This window comes from Pollachius pollachius (assembly GCF_949987615.1).
Source record: "Pollachius pollachius genome assembly, chromosome: 3".
Lineage (NCBI taxonomy): Eukaryota > Metazoa > Chordata > Actinopteri > Gadiformes > Gadidae > Pollachius > Pollachius pollachius.
In genome coordinates this window covers 38,832,657-38,854,053 of record NC_136936.1, presented here as the reverse complement: position 1 = coordinate 38,854,053, position 21,397 = coordinate 38,832,657, and the positions used below count along the sequence as shown (strand labels likewise).

Genomic DNA, 21,397 nt, shown 5'->3' with positions numbered 1-21,397 from the left:
AAAGGTTAAGGGTCACAAAGGAGGGCGACCATATCATTATCACTGCAGTCCCTATATAAAGAAGTCCCTTATTTAAAAATCCCCCACTCGCTGGAAATTTCAAACAAACCTGTGATATCCAGCAGCTGGTATAAAAACCTTAAGCCACACTGAATCCCCTGCGCTGCAACGGCAAGCTTATGAGCTTGTTGAAGGAGCAATGAGAATAGGAACAGGCAAATACAGGCACAATTTACTCCATGTCACATATAGGATAACATGCTATCTTTATCAGCTGCCCTTGAGGTCTCGGACCAAAGGCAAACAGCTTGTCTTACATCCAGATATATATGTTTCATCAGAGCGCAGTGCTGGAGCACGTGCCTGAGAAGAGAAAGCCCAGTCTTAGGTTTGAAGAGTCACCGTGCCAAATGCATGTGCTAATGATCAGGTCATTTTGTATCAATAACAATATGAACAATCTATGCAAGAATGAATGAGAAAGTTTGTCTACTGGTGGTAGTGTGTAAGGGGAGAGCTAAAGGATCCAGGCCCGATCATGCATAACCACAGCCATTCCCCGCACCATCCGCAGAGCGCGGACATGGTGCTCGCTCACTGGTGGGCGGTGGCGTGTGAACAATAGGCACTCTGTGCCATTTTGGTTCTTTCCCTAAATAAATGTGACAGATAAGAGAGAAGGGTGAACTGTGTGTGTGAGTGGGGGTCCATACCCTGGCTCTTTATTGGCCTCTGTATTTTGGGGGTGTTTGTGTGGAGGCCAACATGGTCTCCTAAAGCTGTGATTTCCTGTTGTCTTGACCATGCAAGGCTAGGTACCCTGGGGACTGTGTGGGTCAATGTGGCACTGACATGGCGGCCAGATCAATGCCGTGCAGCGCGATACGGCCGATAAGCCCGATCTTAAACAGCCGAGACAAGGTCATATTTCTTTGACTCTCTGGCTCTGGGTGCTACTCCCTGGGAACACTTTGCTACATTGTAATCCTGCAGGAGGAAATATACACCTGGCGGTTATGTCCCGCATTGTAAAGCCTTCAGAAGAGGAGCCCTTCATGTCTGACATCCAAATAGCAGGAGGAAGAGAGAGAGAGAGAGAGAGAGAAAGAGAGAGATAGAGAGAGAGAGAGAGAGAGAGAGAGAGAGAGAGAGAGAGAGAGAGAGAGATAGAGAGAGATATCCAAGCAGAGAGTGAGGGAGAGAGGAATCGCAAGAAAAAGGTCGCTCTCTCCCTCTCTTTCTCTAATAGAGAGAGAGTGGGAGAAAAAGAGAAAGAGAGGGAAAGAGAGTGTGAGAGCGAGGGAGAGAGAAAGAGAGAAGGAGAGAGGGAGAGCGAGGGAGTAGTCCCTCTCTCTACAGTTTGGAATAATTGTAGTCCATATAATGGAATTGTAATGAAAATAATGAAACAACAATTACAACCGACCACAATCTGTCTTCCAGTCCTCCTTGAAGAGTAACCATAGAGATAAAGAACACTTTGGGGCTGTGTCCAGGCCTGCCAATATGTGGCAATTTTCTGAAAAATAAAAAAAGGCTTCAATGGGAAAGTGGAGCCTGGGGCCAGAGGATGCTCTTGCAGAGAGGGGACGAGATGTGACTTGCTCGCTATTAATAGCAAATTGGGAGATAATTCCTGCCTTGTTATCTTAGCAGCTGCATTGAAGACGCCTAGCCATGGGCTGACTTCTAAGTGAGGGGCTGTTGTATAACCGACCCGCTCCTCTATTCTCTCCGTCTCTCTCTCTGTCTCTCGCCCTTTGCTTTGCTTTACCTCTTTGCGGTTTTCTTCGCGACTGCCATTGGTTTTGATTGTATCGTCCTTCTTCTTTCCTTCTCCTCCACCTGTCCTATGTATCTCCTTGATTTCAGGAACACGGGGGTAGTCTGTAGAGGCCGAGGCAGAGGGCATAGCCTAGCCCGTGTCCCACTTTTCCCTACAATCTCATATAACATATATATCAGCAAACAACCCTCCCCTTGTCCCCCCCCGCTCACATACATAATTTAGCTGAAAGGAATAATAAACAAAGTACAATTATGCTGCAGAGAGTTTCATTTGGAAATAGGCCTACTGTAGATGGAAACTACAAAGCTTCCGTCAACAAATAGAGCACCACCTTTATTTAATATTATAGTGTTGTTATCATCGTACTTAAATTTACATACTTGTTGAAGGAACAACCATTCATTCATAATATCGATGTGAAATGTACATAAATAGACTCATGCTGGCGGCCTTGTGCTCTGATTAAGCCAAAAAATATTATTGTCACTCACTCTATTGGACGATACTTGGCATTCAGGGCAGGCTTAATCTTAGACCTATAGAAAAGGCCGGGGAATGTCTTATTTTGGTACAGTAGGTCACAGGGACAACTTATGTCCCAAGGCTTTCTATTTCTTTCTATCACCCTTTCTAAAAGGGTGGTCTATGCCAGTGGTGTTCTTTTGTGTAGCTAACACATGGCCTCACTGCAGTCTGAATTTAAATCTATAACACCATCAGTGGGAACATGTTGGTGTATGTCCAATCAATTCTGCAGAGATAAAAAGAGGGCTGGTAAAGACCTAATCAGACTCTGATTGACATGGTGGTCACTGTTGGAGGTCACTGTGAACAAAATCTGGTCATGCTGGCATTTTGTAGAATTCTCTGCACTGTGTCATTATCATAAAAACGATTTGATCTAATATAAATCCAATAATTTTAGGTAAAAACACAAAATATGCCAGCACCATTTATATCTCTGGGATTTGGCTGATGTGTGTGTAGAAGAAGGGACAGAATGCAAATTCAATGTGTTTATTTTGATAAATCTTTTAGTCCATTAAAATGCAGACAGCAAACTAACAGTGAGGGTGACGTATGGGCAGGCATACAGAGAGAGAGAGAGAGAGATAGAGAGAGAGAGAGAGAGAGAGAGAGACATAGAAAAAGAAAGAGAGGGATAGAGACATAGAAAAATAAAGGAAGAAATAGAGATAGAGAGAGGGAGAGACAGAGACATAGGGCCCACTGCAGATGGCTGAGGAGGACATTGATTATTGGCCACTTTCATCCAATCACAGTGCAGATATTAGGGATTGTATCTGCCCTTGACCCTCTATGGGTGAACGCCTTCATACTGCTCTGCGCCTGAGGGCCATCCCATCGAAATAGAATGTATCCATCAACCATGGAGTCATTTGAAGAACCGCACATATGATTTTTCTCTCGGTAGCGGCCCTAGGTGGTCATGGCTCTCACAAACACTTTTTTTATTCTTAAAGTCAAAGCTATTTTATGAAATTTGTCTCCTCTGTCTGGATATCCTGATGGAAGCAAAAACAATCCCAGGTTCCCACTCTATGAATTTGTCTGCTTTGATGTGACATGTGGTGTACACGTGGAGTACATGTGGTGTACATGTGGCACCACAACACACTGTGCTTCTGCTACATCTGTGCCACTGAGGTCACTCACTGCTGCTAATCTGTGGAGGGCTATGAATAGGAACACAGTGTCAGGTTGGTGGGCTACAATAACCCATACCTCTTCTTATTAATGGGATTTAGAGGATGCCACCGCTATCAACAGGGAATAAGAGAGGGGAACATGAGTGCAGTTATGCTAGAATACCAGAATGTATATTAATGAGGTCAAAGTTGAAAGACCAAGGCAGTAGTTGCTGTACAATAGGTATTAGTCCTTGGTCAGGCAGCAACACAAATGTTGTAATAAGCAAAACCATGACTTCTAAAAGGCCAGTGAAATGAAACACTTACTACGCACCTTAAACCAACTGCTAGGATTAGGATGAAAGATGATATGCTCTGGGAAGTTCTACTATAGTTAAGATAGGGATAGCAAAGAGGATGTTAACTTCCTTTGATTACTAGATCATAGAAAGGGGCCTTATATCCCATCATAGTCATTATATCGACCCTCTTATATCAATGGTGGTCGTAGATAGTAGAGATTGTGGCTAGTAGATAATGTTATATGTTGTCGTAACCAATCGAATGAGAGCTCTGGACTATGGGGTATATGTCAGGGTCTCGTGGCGTGTTTACATAATTCAAAGGTCACACTTGTTTACAACCAGGGTAAATAACCTTTTACCATTGAGCTGCCGTTTTGTTGTCGCAAAAATTATAATCCTGTCTCCTACACTCTCTGGCTGTCGCTTGACAGAATTCATTCATGTTTTTAGTGTCTCCTTTCGGCCCCTGTGCAAAACCTCTGGGGGGAGGGGGATTCCACTTGTTAAGTTGTTAAGGCTATTGATCACTTCAAAAGGACAAGACTGGGCAGGAATGATGACACGCACGCACGCACGCACGCACACACGCACACACACACACACACACACACACACAATGGGGGAATGGGTCAGACGGACTGTGTGAGTCCCACTCTGCAGTCAGATGCCCTGGATTCTATCAGAAAATCGGTTTAATGAGGGCGCACACTTTTTCTGTGGATTTTAAATTTCTTCTTACATAGCATGACAGTTCCTTCACTGCCTTTATCCTTGCACAGCACCCATTAACATGCTGCTACAAAAAAAATTACGCACAACTAATAAATATATCAGATACATGATTTATTTTTAATATAGGAGTAGGAATAGGAGTGTATAATCTGTTCCACAAGGGAGAGTCGGCAGGGGGAATGAGCTTCAAAATAAGAGCGTGGCCTCTCCTTGGTCACATATGCTTTGCATACGTCTCCTATTGTTTTAGCAGGCATGCGGTGGTGTAAGCTAACTTCAGATAAAGAATTATAAACAACTTTGTACACTGTAATTGTATAACTGTCTAAAATCATTCTTTTGATAAAGGTAAAAGAACTGTAAACATGCACTCTTTTCCACTGAAGGGTCATGCCACCCAGGCTCCAAAATGGTTCACTAGTTATCTGTGGCATTATGGGATGTTGTTTGGCTTGTAACATTCATTAGCGTAGGAATTGTATTGAAAATATGACAATAGGAATAGGGGTCATTTGAGATTACAATCAACACATCCTCAAATGTAGACCGCTTAACTGGATGGTATAATAATATTCCATCCAATACCACTTAATGAATACTGAATGCCATTTAATGGAATGGAATGTCAAATGGTTGGGTGTGGGGCGTGGTTATCTCAGACCAAAGCATCGGCACCAGAACAGCACTGGTGATGGTAATGCACCTGGCTCAGATACCTTTACCAGGTGTGATTCCTTTGGTCTGAATCTGCTAGATAACCACGCCCAACTCATTTGAATATCACAGATGAAAGCAAAAAGAGCAAAAATATTAAACTAATAATACAATTAATGTGAAATTAAATTAAATTATGAAATACCTCCCCTGAATTTTTTTATGTGAAATTAGTAAAAGTCCCCTGAAATAATTAAAATTAGAAGGTAGTAGAAAAAACATATTTTTAAATAAAATCAATGTATTAATCTATTGAACTAAATTGTCTCATTCATATATTTATAATGAAATTTATTTATGTGTTTATTGCCTCATTCATTTATTTCAGTATTTATGTCAAAGCTATATTTATTAGGGGTCTATAACCACTTGTGGTGACCATGCAGCACAGGATGTGCTCTAGAGATACTCTGCAGCATATCCTGTTTGTGTTTATGTTGTGGGGGGCCTGGGTGGCTGAATAGTGACTCTGTGTTTTAAAGGGAACAAGGGTTTCTAAGGCGTCAGCGCCTCAATCTAAGACAGAATTCAGACAGAATTCTATTTCTTTTGTTTACCACCAAACCGGGTATCGGGGCGTCTTCCCTGCCACCGTGCTTTGCAGAGGTCCATCTAAGCAGGGGCTACAGGGCAGCTTTACCACATAGTATGCCTTTCACAACAGATCCATCTCAGTGTACTTCTAACCCCCTACAACCCAACCCCCCCCCACCCGCTTTTACATTCCTCTTAACATTAAAGTAGAAGATGAATTGCATCTCAATTGTACCATCCCCCCACCCTGTCCCCCTCCCCCCCGAGAGAAGCCCACCTGATGATATACTGAGAGGTAGAGAGCGAGCACCACATGCTTTCAGATGGGATCTCGCTTGAATCAGACCACTGGTACTAAAACTGCCCCCCAGAGAGAGTTGCCACACGTCCACCTGTTTACAGCGGAGAACACTGATCCGTACTGCTATAAAATCGAAAGGACCTCACGCAAATATCATCTACCATATGCTGTTAAAAACACAATCACGTGTATATGTGCACTACACCTACTTTCCATAAATATACAAATATTGTGTCTGCGCACATGGATTTATCTTGCCATGATACTATGTTCATGTCTTGTACATTCTTGATATATTTGGATCACACTACAGTCTCTGCCACAGCGTCTTCCCCCCCCCTGAGATGAACCGCCAACGGTTAATTTTTATCTCGATTCTAATCGATGTCTAGTATTTGTGAGGGTATAGCTTAATTTTTTTTAATGCATAAGGTAAGGAATTTCGAGCTTTGGGGAAGAGAAGCAGAAACATGTATAAAATGAAGACGTCCTTTCCCATCCGACCATGCCTGTTGAAGGACGACCGTCTTGCCATCACCAGTCCTCCGAGAACCCCCCTTTGACATTGTGAGTTTTATATTTTGACACTATATTTAGGCATAGGGTTTCAGGGAGGGACTGATAGGCCAACCCTAAAATAGAGGGATAACTTTAGTTCCCCTGGCGCAGCTCGTGGGTAAATAAAACCCAAAGGGGGCGGTGGCGTTGCAGCTGGTACACCCAGGAGGGCATTTATTTCCGTTGCTTGCAACGCTTAAAGTGTCGTTCACCGTTGTGGCGGTAGGAGGGTCGGTGGCAGGAGGTGGGCGGGTGATGGACATCGGACAGCTTCCTCTGGACGGTGACCTCTGATTCGAATGGTCAGGTGTGTATCTTGATACCGTATCGCGAGGAACCACCTCACAATCCCGTAGGGCTACGATCCCGCCTAGTGAAAGCCTGCCTCCAATCGGATTAGGGCTGATCTAGATTGGGGATAACCTGCCGAGCAGCTGGAGAGAGAGAGAGAGAGAGAGAGCGCGAGACAGGTTTGTGTTGCCTCGGGTCACACACCAGATCTTCTCCTGAGTGTGTCAACACAGCAGAGGAGATCCGTGTTTGTGTGCCACTGACGCAAGAACCCTTAAAGCCGCGGCGTGGTTTTCGTCCTCACAGGCTGCCGTTACGCTCTATCGCCATCGGCCCATGAGCGCGTTTCAGTGGTCAATAATGGATGAGCCTTTTCTGCTCTCTTTCCTCGGCGCGTAGTGCCCCGCTGGTCCCGCCGAGCGCTGGGGTGAGCGCTCTTACAAGCACTAAGCGCTCCATTATTCATCAAGGTGCCGTGCGAAAAAGAGTGGATGTTACTCTACTTTCACGCTGGCCTCTTAAAAAAGGCCATGTTTGCTAACCCTAACCCTCTCACCCTCTCTCTCTCTCTCTCTCGCTCTCTCTCCCTGTCCTTCTCCCACCATTGCCACCCCCCCACCACCACCACCAAAGCACCATCACCACCATTCTCAGGGCTCCGTCTCTGCTTTTCCTTTTCGTTGCAAGTGTCGCTCTCCTCCACCTGGTATGTTCTCCTTCTTGAAACCATTCGACATACACCCCTGTGCCAATGTCTCTCTCGCTAGCCGTCCGTTTCCTGTTGCTCATCCTGGTTCAGTCGGAGGTGCAATGATGGACGGAGGGCGGTGTTGGTACTCGCCCATGGCTGAATACTGTGGCCTTCCACTCAGAGGGGTGGAGCTTGTAGCCAAATGTTGGCCTTGTTGCTAGCGGGGACGGAGCGTTTGGACTTGGTCCCTGGCAGGGTCATCGCCTCCGGAGAGGGAGGACTAGATAGACTGTTACATAGTAGGCTAATAAGTCAGTATACCTGCGTGAGCGCTTTCATTTTCTTTTCTTTTGGGAATGAAATGTATGGCGGGGACATAGACACTGGGAAACCTTTCCAGTCGGAATGGGGTCCGTTTGACAAACCGCCGACCCAGTTCGGTATTCCAATCCGAGAACAGTATAACCGTCGTCTGTCAGAGCTGCGGGGGGGAGCTTTGTGTGTGTGTGTATTGGTGTATGTTTGTATGTATGTATGTGTGTGTGTGTGTGTGTGTGTGTGGAGAGTGTTTGGCTCCTAGTCGCGGCTCCTGTTGCGTTTCTTGAAGAAGAAGAAGGGCGTCTTCTGGGGCGGTCCCAGCAACATGGGCACCTGGTTCTTGTGCGTTATCCTGACCTGCAATGACGCCATCAAAAAATAAAAGTCAAAACACATTCAGTTCCAAATCACAACACCACCTGCAAGACGTATTCAAGTACTGCCTGGGATTATGCTTCAGTTCCCCGCAACATAATTTTCCAGCCTTTCACAGTAGATGAACAGATGACCCAACAGCAGAAATCCTCCACTATGGCCAGTTTATTGAGGTAACCCACTCAGAGGGCCACACAGAACATTTCTACTTCTATTTGCTCCTCCATGAAAGATGAAAAATAATGTGCAAGCCAAACAAGACAAACATACACACACACGCAGACAGTGGCAGGCAGACTGTAGATAAGTATAGGTTATAAGTAAAAATAAGTTCAGATCGATGGGACCAATGAAGCGGCCAATATTATGATGTTCTCTTGTAAATGGATTCCAGAGCCAATGTCCTATATATTGCTTGGTGGGTACAACCAAAAATTGGTGTGTGGTGACGTAACAGTATTTGAATAAAATTGGATTTCACATGGAGTGCTGGAGGTGTGCGGAGGAGGAAGCCAGAGGGAAGTGAAGCAGGGAAAAAGGTGTGTATTTTAAATGAATATAAAAATGCAATAAAAAAACTGCATTGCGTCATCTGACACCCAGTTATACGGGCGGAATCCAAAATGAACCAGTTGAAAGTTTAAAGTTTGCAGTGTGCTCAGAATGAAGACAGACTTGGTTTGAAAAAGAGTGTGTGTCTCAAATAAACGCTGATCATATCCCTGATTATACGTTTGTATTTCCCCATAAGTAAACTGTTGCACTTTGTTGTTTGATGTTCCCAAGACATTATACGTTTTTCGGAGGGAATGTGGATGCCTGTGATTCTTCCCCAAAACGGGACGTCTGCCTAGCCTGTCTAAGTGGGTTCCTACCGTGCAGGGGGGCTGCATCCAGGGCTCTCCGTCAATCTGCATGGGCAGCAGCCGAGACGTCCTGGGTAGAAAAAGAACGGGCAGAGAAGGGCGGGGCGGGGGTCAGGTCACACACACGTCCGAGGTACAGGAGGCCTGTTCACAGTCGTCCCAGGAGAGGGTCCAACACTGCACTCTTTGTTCCCACGAGACCTGCTGCCAGACAGGCCCCTGCACTCTAAACTCACAGGATCATGGTGGTATACACACACACAAACACAAATACACACGCAAACCTACACGCAGCCACGCATACAAACATACACACAGCCTAACGCACATGCACACGCAAAACCTTAAGACACACACACACACACACAAGCTGGCATACAAACACACATAACGTATGTTTAAGCGTTCCATGTCTCGGTCCGGTGGGAAACACAGTGTGGGGCCGTGGTGCATGAACAGACTTTTTCCAGAACTGGTGAAAGCACAGCTTGGAAAATGTCACCCCTTCTCCACTCTCAGTTACTGTAACAACACATTATTTTCTTTATTGAATGCTTCTTTTTGCAGAAGCCCCTGTCAGACTAATGATCTGTTCCCCAGCAAGTTCCTCGAGCTAAAGGCTGAAACTGTTTGAAAACGATATATGTGTGTTACTGTGTGTGCGACTGTGTTTGTATATGGTGTCGCTAGAAATCAGAGCGGAAAGGGGGGTGGGTAGAATGAGATCTCTTATTCAGGAGGACGAGTGGCCAAGAAAGGATGGATGCGGGGGAGCTGACGAAGGACTACAGCATGGGTGTGTGTGTATTAGAGGACAGAGATGGGAGCAAGGAGAAAGAGAGAGACAGACAGACAGACAGACAGACAGACAGACAGACAGACAGACAGACAGACAGACATTGGGCCCACTGCAGATGGCTGAGGAGGTACTGATTATTGGCCCATTATAGAGAGCTCTGACCTGATGATGACGCTGGCACACTGAGCCAGCCTTCGCCCGGCACTCTTCAGCCCCGTGTAGATCTGTCCCATCTCGATGGCCCCCTCCAGACCCACAACCTCCAGCAGCTGGTCGCTCAGGTCTGTGGGGGCGAGACAAGGAGAGAGGGCATGAGACGTCATGGAGTTGTTGGTTTCCATCCCTGGCTCCCGCGGGGATTGAGCCCACCGAGTATATGGATGTCCCTGAGCGAGACAACTTACCCTAACTGCTCCCGACGAGCTGGCTGTTGCCTTGCATCGGTTTATGATTGTGTGTATGAATGTGTGAACTTGAGGCATTCATTGTAAAGTGGTTTGAGTGGCCACAGGTTTGCAAAGCGATATATTTCTATTTGCCATTGGCCTAAATCTCACTCCATGCGGTAACAATACTGGATGAACTGGTGAACACTCTATGTACACCTTGCGGCTTCACTAAGCCTTTCAACACTGTACTCCTACCATTACATCGCCACAGGGAAAAGAGAGAGACAGAATGATTGGGCTAAGTCTCCCAGAGCTAATCATGCAGGTGCCTGTCTGGCTCTCAGCGCTAAATAACATTGTCAGGCAGGCGTTCAGGCAGGCTGGTGAAAGCTGAACAACTCCACGTATTCCAGCCCCTTTGTTTGCCCTCTGGCCTGCCTGCGGGCCTGCCCTGGGTGCTGAGTGACAGAGCTGTGTGGACGTGTCCTACTGTCTGCATAAGGGCCGAGAGAATGGTCATACCAAGAACAACAGAGGGAAGTGATACAAAGAAATGTTCAAACGGAAAGCTTTCCACTCGGATATCTTCTGATATGAGTGTACGGCTTCATATGCGTGTTATGAAATAGATAAGGTCCACTCTGTTTCCGCAAAAATATTGCAGAAAAGCCGGGCCATTGACGTGTGGTATTCTGCAATTTGCAGCCCTTCGACGGTTCCCCTTTTTATTCATTAAATGTCTCAAGACCATGTGTTTCCTCCATGTCAGGAGGATACAAATGGAAGCGATACAGAGATCAATGCCATGCTTCAGGTGATTGTGTGCCCTGTTAATGGTGCGCATGGGACCAGAAGGAGAGAACATGGAAAGGGTGCGAGGAACTGGTCATACGGTCCCCCGAGGGCCTTGTTGCTCTAGCTCTGTCTGGGCCAGACGAGCTGGAGCTGGCAGGGGAGATGGTCTGTTTTGACTGGAGCTATAGTGCTGTGGGCCTTCCTTTGCTGTTGCAGTGTAAACACAGCTAATAATTTCCCAACGTTGCCCGACCTTGCCTGGCTCGTTTACATCGTTTCAAACAGGAAGTGGTCGTTGTGTTCCGCTCGGCTGACTGGATGTTTTTTTGCAAAAAGCCCCTGATGTAATGTAGACCTCATGCTGAGCTGTGTGTGTGTGTGTGTGTGTGTGTATGTGTATGTGTATGTGTATGTGTATGTGTATGTGTGTGTGTGTGTGTGTGTGTGTGTGTGTGTGTGTGTGTGTGTGTGTGTGTGTGTGTGTTTGGCAGCCCGCAGGCATGTGTGTGTGTGTGTGTGTGTGTGTGTGTGGCGCTGCGCAGAGGTGTGTGTGTGTTGGTAGTGCTTATTTTTCTTTCCCTGTCATCCTCTGCACCTTTCACTGTCTAACATTTGAATACCTCAAAGGATGTGGTAAATGTTTTGATTGAAAAGGACGCGCATCAATGCACCTAATGTGAGCTATCCGTGGAGACCCTGTTTCCACGCGGCTGATATATGAAGTTCATCATCTATTTATTTATGCGTTCAGTGAAGTACAAATAGAGTTTGTGGGCGGAATTGAAATAAAACAGGTGCCTTTCCCTGCTACCAAAGTTGAATGCTGCCAACGTTGATACAAAGAGAGGCTTGTGAGTCACTGACGCTCATTAATATACAAGATGGCAGTTTAACAGAAAATGTCAGGGTAATGCTGTTGGCGAGCCACAGTTTGAAATCACTTAGTGGAATATGCCCTTCAAGGCACGATGCTCCGGGACGCGGCATGCCGCCGTACTGAGAGGAGCTCAGCATTTCAGGGAAAACGGGATGGATTGCAGAGTCAATTATGTCACAGTTTGTCACTCCCCATCATTGTAAAATGTAAACACTCCGCAACGCATTAACCCCCTAATTGGTTTCCAAAAACAGTGGGAAGCACCTCAACCAAGATAGGATTGAACATTTTCCAGTTTTTTGTTTTGTTTTGGTACACAGGGTCTGTAAAGCGACTACAATGAATCAACATTGATCGACATGCAAATATGTGTGCTGAAAATGAGGAGGTGACAGACCAAACAAATGGATGAATCAAACACCCTCGGAGCCAAGTCTCGCAGTAAGCCCCCATTGACTCGGAAATGATGTGGGATCCAGCAGTCCTACTATGTTATAGCAGAACTCTGAGGGGAGACGGCACACAGCCTGGTTCGTAAAACAAAACCCTGTGAAGGACTGAGTTACTTCTTGTTTGCTGTTTCATTACGGATATTATCTACCGAAGATAATGTGGCTGCATGAATTGATAAAGCTTTCGGAAGGGAATTTATATTCATGTATTTCTACCTTAAGAGACACCTTTTTACGATTTACTAGTGCTGGCCGTGTCTGTGTTAGCCAATTACACGCATACTGATCCCCGCCAGCAACACGATTGGTTAAAACAAATAGAAAGTGAAAAAAAGCATCCAGATTTGAGCTTTGTGAGAATGACTTTGACATGGCACACCCCCATATCCCAACTCCCCATGTTGTCTGGGCAATTGAGGAAGTTGCAGTCAGCACTCTATCTCTCTAAATCCCTCCCCCGGGTCCACTACAACACCGGCATGCATTTCCCACTGTGTCACTAACGTCTCAGTGGAAACGCAGAGCTTTCCAAGAAAGAATAATAGGATTGGACATCCATTAAGCACGAACTGGACAGTTGGAGCGTAAGGGATTAATGACAGGGGCGGGGGCGTTGAAGCCATGGGGTCCGGTGACACTATACACACACACGCCAGCTGGGCATTAAGGCTAGGAGGCTGGCCTGACGCAGGGAACCAGGACCTGTTTGTCCTAAGCGTGTGATAAAAGCTCTTGCCGAAGAGCCTGTTAGCGTTTATGCATAATTAGGCCAAAGGAAACAATGACAGCAGAAGAATAAATGCTGACGAGCTATTTTGAGATTTAACTGCATCTCCACAAATAGCCTTTTCCCACTTGCGCTGATCCACCCCCCCCCCCCCCCCCCCCCCCCTTCTCCCCACCAATACTCCATCACATGCCCACACGTTTGCCCCTACTTCCTCCCCGGTCCAAACATGGGCATGCTGTTGTGTCCTAGTAGTGAGAGAGGGGGCTGGCAGAGTAACCCACCACGCTTGATCGCCCCGGCAATGTTTCCCACCTCATCAGATCTGTGTGTAGCTTGGCTCGCAGGCAGCCAGCGCTCTTACGTCTCACCGAGGTAATGCTAAGAATAGAATAGAACAGCCTCTTACATAACCCAGTGGTACTGCAGTGCATTCTGGGATACTCTGCCGAGCAGCGCGCAGCTAGAGTTGTTTATGCCACGCTTTGTGCCTTTCTGTTTCACCGTGCTATATACACACACACCCCCTCCCCCCACACACACACACACAAGCACAAACATACACTCACGTGCACAACCACCCACATGCCATCATGCAGGTCTTGCATGAGTTATTCATTTTCATGTTTGTAGGGCAGCTGCATATTTTGTTGAAAGAAAGAAAGTATGATTCAAATACCTATGATTTAGATATAGAATCGGTTGAGAAACATCATTATTTATAGACTTATTAATACAAACATACAGTTTGTCTGTGTGTGTGTGTGCGTGTGTGTGTGTGTGTGTGTCTGTTTGCGTATGCCGTGTGTTTGGCATTCACAATATTACAGTTACAATCTTTGTAGCTCTACAGTCCCTTCAGGAAAACCGTCAAAACGGCACAGGTCCCGGGGCCTGGGGCCCTGGTGGTTGGCCCGCAGTTATCAACGACCATATTTGGCTTTCCTGCCGCGTCCCTCAGGCCTGCAGCCATCTCCCTGCACCGACCAGCCTGTCCCGGTCTCTGGGTGGTCGGAGGCGTGGCAGATGGTCAAGAAGAACTGCACCGCACCTCGCCAATACCCAACGGAGGTGAAGGTGTGGCGGGGGCGGGCAGGCCGGCTGCGCCTCCCCTGGCGCCCTGACAGAGCACGCTATGCTTCTACGGCGGAGCGTGAAAACACACCGAACTCTACTTTATGCGAGTCCTCGTAACGTACCGAGGGTGAACGGGTCTACAACCACACATGTATGCTAATGCCACACTCAGAGGGCCGTATCCATAGGGATTTGGTAAACAAATGAACATAGAAGTGGAGGAATTCATCTTTCATCCAACTTCTTAATTAGTGTTTTAATTAGTCGTTTTGCAAGGGGATGATCCATGCTCCTAGTAAACATAAAAGACCCGATGGATGGTCTCATACAGAGACCATTTGTGGGACGGGGGAGAAAGACTTTAGTTTCTCCTCTTTCACCCACACTACTTCTCCACTGATGCATGACGTCGTCCAGCCTATTTGAATGACTGGTGCGGCTGGTTCAGGGGGGGGGGGGCAGGGGGGGCGGTTAGGGTGTTTATTCACAGCCTGTCCGGTAGCCTGCCACGGAAAGTCGAGGAACGGAATCCAGAAAAGGAGCAGGAAATGAGACATACAGGGAGGGGAGCAGGAAGGAAGGAGGAAAGGGAGGAAGAGATGGTGCAGTGATAGGGGCTGGAGACGGACGGAGGGGTGAAGGTGCTGACACTGTGGGGGCCCACAGGGGCGTGTCCCGGTCCCGTCGGCACCTCCTGGTCCGCGCGTGCCTCTGTTTTCTCTCACCCGCTAACTTCTTGTCTTCCCACGTCAGAAGGTCTACACCCACCCTGAAACACACATTCAGTCTACACCCACCCTAGGACACTACACCCAGTCTACACCCACCCTGAACCACACATTCAGTCTACACCCACCCTAGGACACTACACCCAGTCTACACCCACCCTGAAACACACATTCAGTCTACACCCACCCTAGGACACTACACCCAGTCTACACCCACCCTGAAACACACATTCAGTCTACACCCACCCTAGGACACTACACCCAGTCTACACCCACCCTGAAACACACATTCAGTCTACACCCACCCTAGGACACTACACCCAGTCTACACCCACCCTGAAACCATTCCACCCAGTATACACCCACCCTAGGACACTACACCCAGTCTACACCCACCCTGAAAAACACATTCAGTCTACACCCACCCTAGGACACTACACCCAGTGTACACCCAACCTGAAACCATTCCACCCAGTCTACACCCACCCTAGGACACTACACCCAGTATACACCCACCCTGGGAACAACTACACCCAAAACCTTACTATTCTCCATATCAAGAATGTCAAATATCTTTTGGTCTCAAAGGCTAAAAATAAACATTGCTTTCAAACAGCATGCATCTCCCACATGTATGCTGCATATTAATACATCATTGTCACCGGCCTTGTTATTCTAATGAGGTTATGCTACCAGCCCACACAACTACTATGGTTTGTGTGTGTCTACAGTGTGGTTGTACACACACCAGGCAGAGCCAGAGTGACTCATCAGCAGCAGATGCTATGACTGTGGCTACGGCACCCTTCGCTTGCTAAACATGACCTGCATGACGGCATTAGATGCAACACAGGGCTCTAAACATCAGATCTCCTATCGTCGGGAAGAGCAAACAACCGCCAGGAACAATTGACTAAAAGCTGTGCATGCAGGAACTCACTGTGTGTATGTCAGGTGTATGACATGTACAGGAGTACTCGCTCACCCTCGCTCTCTGACGCATACACACAGACACAAACTCACACACACATAATTAAAACATAAGTACCTTCCCTACGACATAGACATGTAGAAGGAGAGAGAGGGAGAGATAGAGAGGGAGATGGGGGGAGGGGGTGAAAGAGAGCCAGACATAGACAAAGGCAGAGACAAATGGAGTGAACTTTCTAAATGAAGCTAGCAGGAGAATCACTCTGGGGGAACATACAAACACACACAGAGAAACACACACACATAGAGAAACACTCACAGCCAAAAATCACATCCCCCCCATACACATACACCACATTCTGAACCCTTGGCGTGTGTCAGCAAGGACAACATGCCTTCCACTGTTTACATATTAACTTAGCTGTTGAAACAGACAAACATACAGCTATATTCATCATAGAATATACGTCTTTACACACATTTTCATTCACAAGCCCACACAGCACACACACACACACACACGCACAAAGTCACACACATGCTACAACACACAACCAAACTGTCAAAGGATGTGCAGATCATTGAAAGCAATGTTTGGACAGCTTCAAAGCTCCCCCTCTAGGTTTGCCTGGGGGGCATACGACGAGGACGATCCATCTCCCCCCCCCCCCGGACCATGTGGACAGTGAAACGCGGAGACACAGTTGCCGCGCCCCCCCCCCCCCCCAAACTGTATCTATGGGTCACTTCTGTTTGTATGTACATGTGTGTGTGTGTGTGTGTGTGTGTGTGTGTGTGTGTGTGTGTGTGTGTGTGTGTGTGTGTGTGTGTGTGTGTGTGTTGCGTGGGTGTTTCCATGGGTGTTTCTGTCCATATGTCCATGTTGCCATGTTTCTGTGTGTGTGTGTGTGTGTGTGTGTGTGTGTGTGTGTGTGTGTGTGTGTGTGTGTTTGTCCACACAGCAGTGTGTGGGGTGTCCTGAGTGTTCTCAGGCTATTAATACGGGGGACATATGGACAGGGCATCCCGCCGGGCTGGAACCTGTGCTATGCCAGACCGGGGCATGACCACAAGTACCCTGCTCTCCGGTGTTCACAGTAGTGGTAAACAGAATGAGTGTGTTTACATGTGTGTGTGTGTGTGTGTGTGAGTGTGTGCGAGACACAGCGTGTTTCTTTGATTGTGGGTGGGTGTGTGGGTGCTTTCAAAGTGTGCACGTGTCAATGATTATATGGTGAAAAGCACAGCGTTGAATGTGAACAACCTAACTAGCACACACGTTGCGTGTGCACAAAGGTTCCGAGCAAGCCAAACGAATTAGATGATGACTCAAAAAAATTGACAAAAAGACCACATGGATGTTATTCTGAGATTAGGGAAATGAGTCACACAATTGACGTGAGTGTGCATTAGTGTCAATGTTCATTTTCTTCTGTCATTATCGTTCTCTCCATCTCTCTCTCGCTCCCTCTCTCACTCCCCGTCTTCCTCTGTAGTTCTCTACCTAGTGCTCTCTTTCGCTTTCTTTTTCTGCCTCAGCACAGGGTCTCCATGGAAACCAGATTCAGCTCAACGAGAGGAAAGAGCAGATGTGAGGAAAGAGGCGTGGAGAAACACACAGGTACACATTGTGTTGTTCGGACCAGTTTGTATTCTTCCACTTTTCTTTTCAACCATGTAATAACATCACTCGAGACGGATCAGATTGTCAGTAAACCGCCCTCACTTGTGCGTTGTGTGTCAAGTTAAGACTTAATTCATTTACATGGACTAATTTGAATTTGAAACGGAGACCTTGGCTGCCCTCTTTCAAGTACTTCTTTGTTTGAGTAGCAGAGTTAATCCTGCTTGGTTGTCTATCAGCAATCACCCATAAACACCCTCTATTCTCCCCTTGCTTCCCTGTCCTCTTCCCCCCCAATCCAAAAGCGACGCAGGTCTGTACCGTCTGTGCCCATCAAACAGCTGTTCTCCTACTGCCCCTGTTCTCCTACTGGGACCTGAGTGACAAGGGAAGGCTCGTCATCTCGTAGCGGACCCAGTGGAGAAGAAAGATGCGGTGACGTGAGCCGGAGTAATGGAGGAGTCTAGACGGACCGTTTATATAGTATTGGCCTCCTAGCAACACACACCGATACGGCTAGCTGACACTGTGGTGGAGCCACTCAGGTGATGCAACATATCTGCATGCACACGCACACACACACGCACACACACACGCACACATACACACATACACAAACGCAATCCCTTAGGACCTAATGTTATTTCATTTATTATAAGCTTACATTAGAGTAAGTCTAACGTAAGCGTCTTATTTTTAGACATTTCTATATGGACTCATAATGATGACTAATTTCTATGGATTTTGTTATGCATTAGCATGGCTTTCAAAACTGGTGATCCAACATCAAGCATGGAGAAACCACTGGGGTGTGTTTGAAAGTGTTCAATGGGATACAGTCCCCCATGTTTCATGCAGGTCATGCATTATTTTGATCCATGTCATGTTCACGGGGCAACTGAATATTTGAACCTCAATATTTTGAGTGACGTGTGGCTCTGTGCACAGTGGACACGCCTTCTGGACTCACCCTGCACACAGAACTTGAGCTCCTTCACATCGGTGACGGTGCTGCTAGGCGCTCGGTCCGGAACCTTCTTGCTCATGCGGTTGTAGTTCCGCCTCTTCTTGGTCTCGCCCCACAGGTTGGAGCCGCCGTGCATGCTGGGAATGTTGAGCACAGCGATGCCCTCCAGGGACGTGTTGCTGAGATCCAAGATGATCCCATCACACTTCAGAACGCAAGAGAGAGAGAGAGAGAGAGAGAGAGAGAGAGAGAGAGAGAGAGAGAGAGAGAGAGAGAGAGAGAGAGAAAGAGAGAACAGAATAACACACACACATAAATACAGGGATCAGTTATAAATATGATTCACATCTCGCAACATTGAACTAATCTGCATTTAACATTATAGATTTTCAGGTCAATTGCCACAATCCATAATGCCACACATCAGCTTATGTGATATTCGTGCAGAATGGTAAAATAACAAGCCCTCCTGGGTCATGAATACACACAAGCTGCCAGGTGTGTGTATTCAGCGTGCCAGCAGTAAAATATCCAGCAGGCAAATGCACTATTTCCATTAGTGCCCCATTTATCTTCCCTGTCATAGTTGGTGTCATTTATTGGTGTTAGAAGTCTCATCTACATTCTATTTGAAAGTCTGCCACGGTCATGGAGCTCCCCCACCCCTGCCCCCTCCCTTTTTAAAACATAAGATACAGATGAAGAAGCTCAGACAAAGCTTAATGCAGTCAAACGTGTGTGTGTGCATGTGTGTGTGTTGTGTGCAGGGATGTCCACTGTTGTGACATCTCTGCCCTCCTACATCATCTCCAAAGTGTTTACGTTCACATTGTAGCATGTGCACTCGGCACAGTGCAGATCGTAAGGAGGATAGCTCTGTGTGACCATTTTCAAAAAACAACTGGCACTGATTAAGCCGCTGTTTGCAAAAGTCAGGTCGCGGTTTAGCGCAGAACGTTGAAGTGTCATTATTGAGATATTTCAGCAGCACTGGGCCCATGGTGAAAGAGTTCACATGAATAAGTGTCTAGCCAAACCAAATTAGTTCAGACTTTGCTGAGCCAGACTCTAGCAAAGACTACCTCCAGCTACTCCTCTAATTGTTGAGTGGTTTTGATCAGAGTGTGTGTGTGTGTGTGGGTGTGTGTGTGTGTGTGTGTGTGTGGGTGTGTGTGTGTGTGTGTGTGTGTGAGTGTATGTGTTTGTTAGTGAGTGAGTGAGTGAGTGAGTGACTGAGTGAGCATGTGTGAGGGAGTAAGTGCGTGCGTTTGTGCTTCTGTGTGTTCTTGTGTGTGTGGGTGTGCATGCCCAGCAGTGCACCATGTTTTAAAAAACGGCAGAACGCTAAACACAAAGAAGACTAGACACAGTGAATGATACAGGGATGAGATCACAGCGTTTCAACCTGTCCTCAGGGCACACCAATTACTTATCCACACGTTGGCAATGACATAACCCTTGGGGGGGAGGGGAAGGGAAACTCACCTCCACTTCGATGCATTCATTAAGCTTCTTACAGGTGGCCGAGATGGTCTCCGTGGTGCCAAACTCAAAGTACCACAGCTTGTTTTTCATCCTGTACGAGGAAGAGCAGAAAGAAAACAATGGTGTGGAGAACCAACAACACGGCTAGAGAGTATAACAGACAGGGTGCAGTTGGTAGGGGGGGCTGGGGGGGATGTCGACATATTGAAGCTGTCTGCTGCCCAACAGCCGTCTGACCTCTGGACCCCCACAGGAATGGGGGCAGTAGGGTCTCCGCAAGAGGTCGGGCCACGGGGTCCATCCGCGCACCCCAAAGCAAACGCGGTGGTGACAACAGTGGCTTTCTGGGTAATTAACAGCACATGTCATCAACATAGACATACAGTTCGGATCTGCCATCGCTCCCATGAGGCCGTTGTTTGTGTGTGTGTCTGTGTGTCTGCGTGGGGGGGGAGGGTTTGTCAGAGGCAGCAGAGATGACTGCTGCTTTCTTGACAACGTCCAAAACAACAACCCACGACTTTGCCTGCCTGCTGCTTCGTCTCTGCCTCACACAGGCAAGGTCCTGTCGCTATGGTGACCCGTCGGTTGGGATGTCATGTTTTCCCAAATGTTTGGCCGCTGTTGCCATTGAGCAAATGGACTGAGCAAACAGCCAAGGTAAGGGCAGTCGGGTCAAGTATCTGGTTGATGGAGCTGCTAATGTCTGGTTTGATCTGGATCATGCTGCTGCTGGAGGAGAAGGCAGGTAGTGACATGGAGATATTGTGTGATCGTCGTTAAGGTTAGCGGCTGGACTAGCGTTGAGCCAAATCCAACAACATGGATGCCAACAAAACAAACTCTGTGGTCTCGGGTTGGTTTACCAGAACCGATGCCAGCGCGATAATCAGAGAGAGACATCAGACATGTCCAGTCAATTTCGGATCATTAAAAAATAATTTGGTGAACTGCTTTTGAAATGGCGTGCTGTTTCTTTTCCTTTTGATGTCTTTTGACGGCGTTTGATTGATTTAGCGTTAGCATGTATTAAATGTTGTGCATGCTTTCATTAATATGTGTTTCTTCAGAGTAGTGGTTTGAGGTTAGTCTGGTGTCAGTGTGTGTGTGTGTGTGTCGGTGCCTCTCTCTCGCCGCTGCCCTGGGAGTCTCTCCGGTCAGCATGCGGACCACCGTCGGCCCACTGAGCGGAGTGGAGGGAGAGCGGAGTGGAGTGCAGGGGAACGGGTTCACCCGCTGGTTCCCACTGGGGCTCACCCTCATAGGAGAATGGAAATAAGCACACAAACGGACGGGCCGAGTTGCACCCCTGCCTAATATCCATACAGTAGGCCTGCTGCATTGATAGAGAGGGCAGCACAATACGCGCTGGTGGGCGGCAGCCAGAGCAGATGTTGTGAAAACATGCTTAGTGGGGCCAC

The 21,397-nt window shown here is 47.2% G+C and overlaps 1 protein-coding gene across 2 annotated transcripts in view; it reads right to left on the bottom strand.

The window, feature by feature from the left end:
- Positions 1-6,004: 6,004 nt before the first annotated feature.
- The window catches only part of dgkg (diacylglycerol kinase, gamma), a 70,427-nt gene continuing 55,034 nt past the window's right edge, over positions 6,005-21,397 (bottom strand). Inside the window, exons 21-25 of one of the 2 annotated variants that reach the window (XM_079731372.1) lie at positions 19,977-20,067; positions 18,495-18,696; positions 10,088-10,208; positions 9,136-9,196; positions 6,005-8,242 (exon numbers count right to left, since the gene is read on the bottom strand). In XM_079731372.1, coding sequence (XP_079587498.1) covers positions 8,144-8,242; positions 9,136-9,196; positions 10,088-10,208; positions 18,495-18,696; positions 19,977-20,067 — 574 coding nt within the window. In that variant the 3' untranslated portion in view covers positions 6,005-8,143. Of the gene's footprint in view, positions 8,243-9,135; positions 9,197-10,087; positions 10,209-18,494; positions 18,697-19,976; positions 20,068-20,213; positions 20,321-21,397 lie in introns of those variants that run through there. The other variant, XR_013811661.1, reaches the window with a different exon arrangement.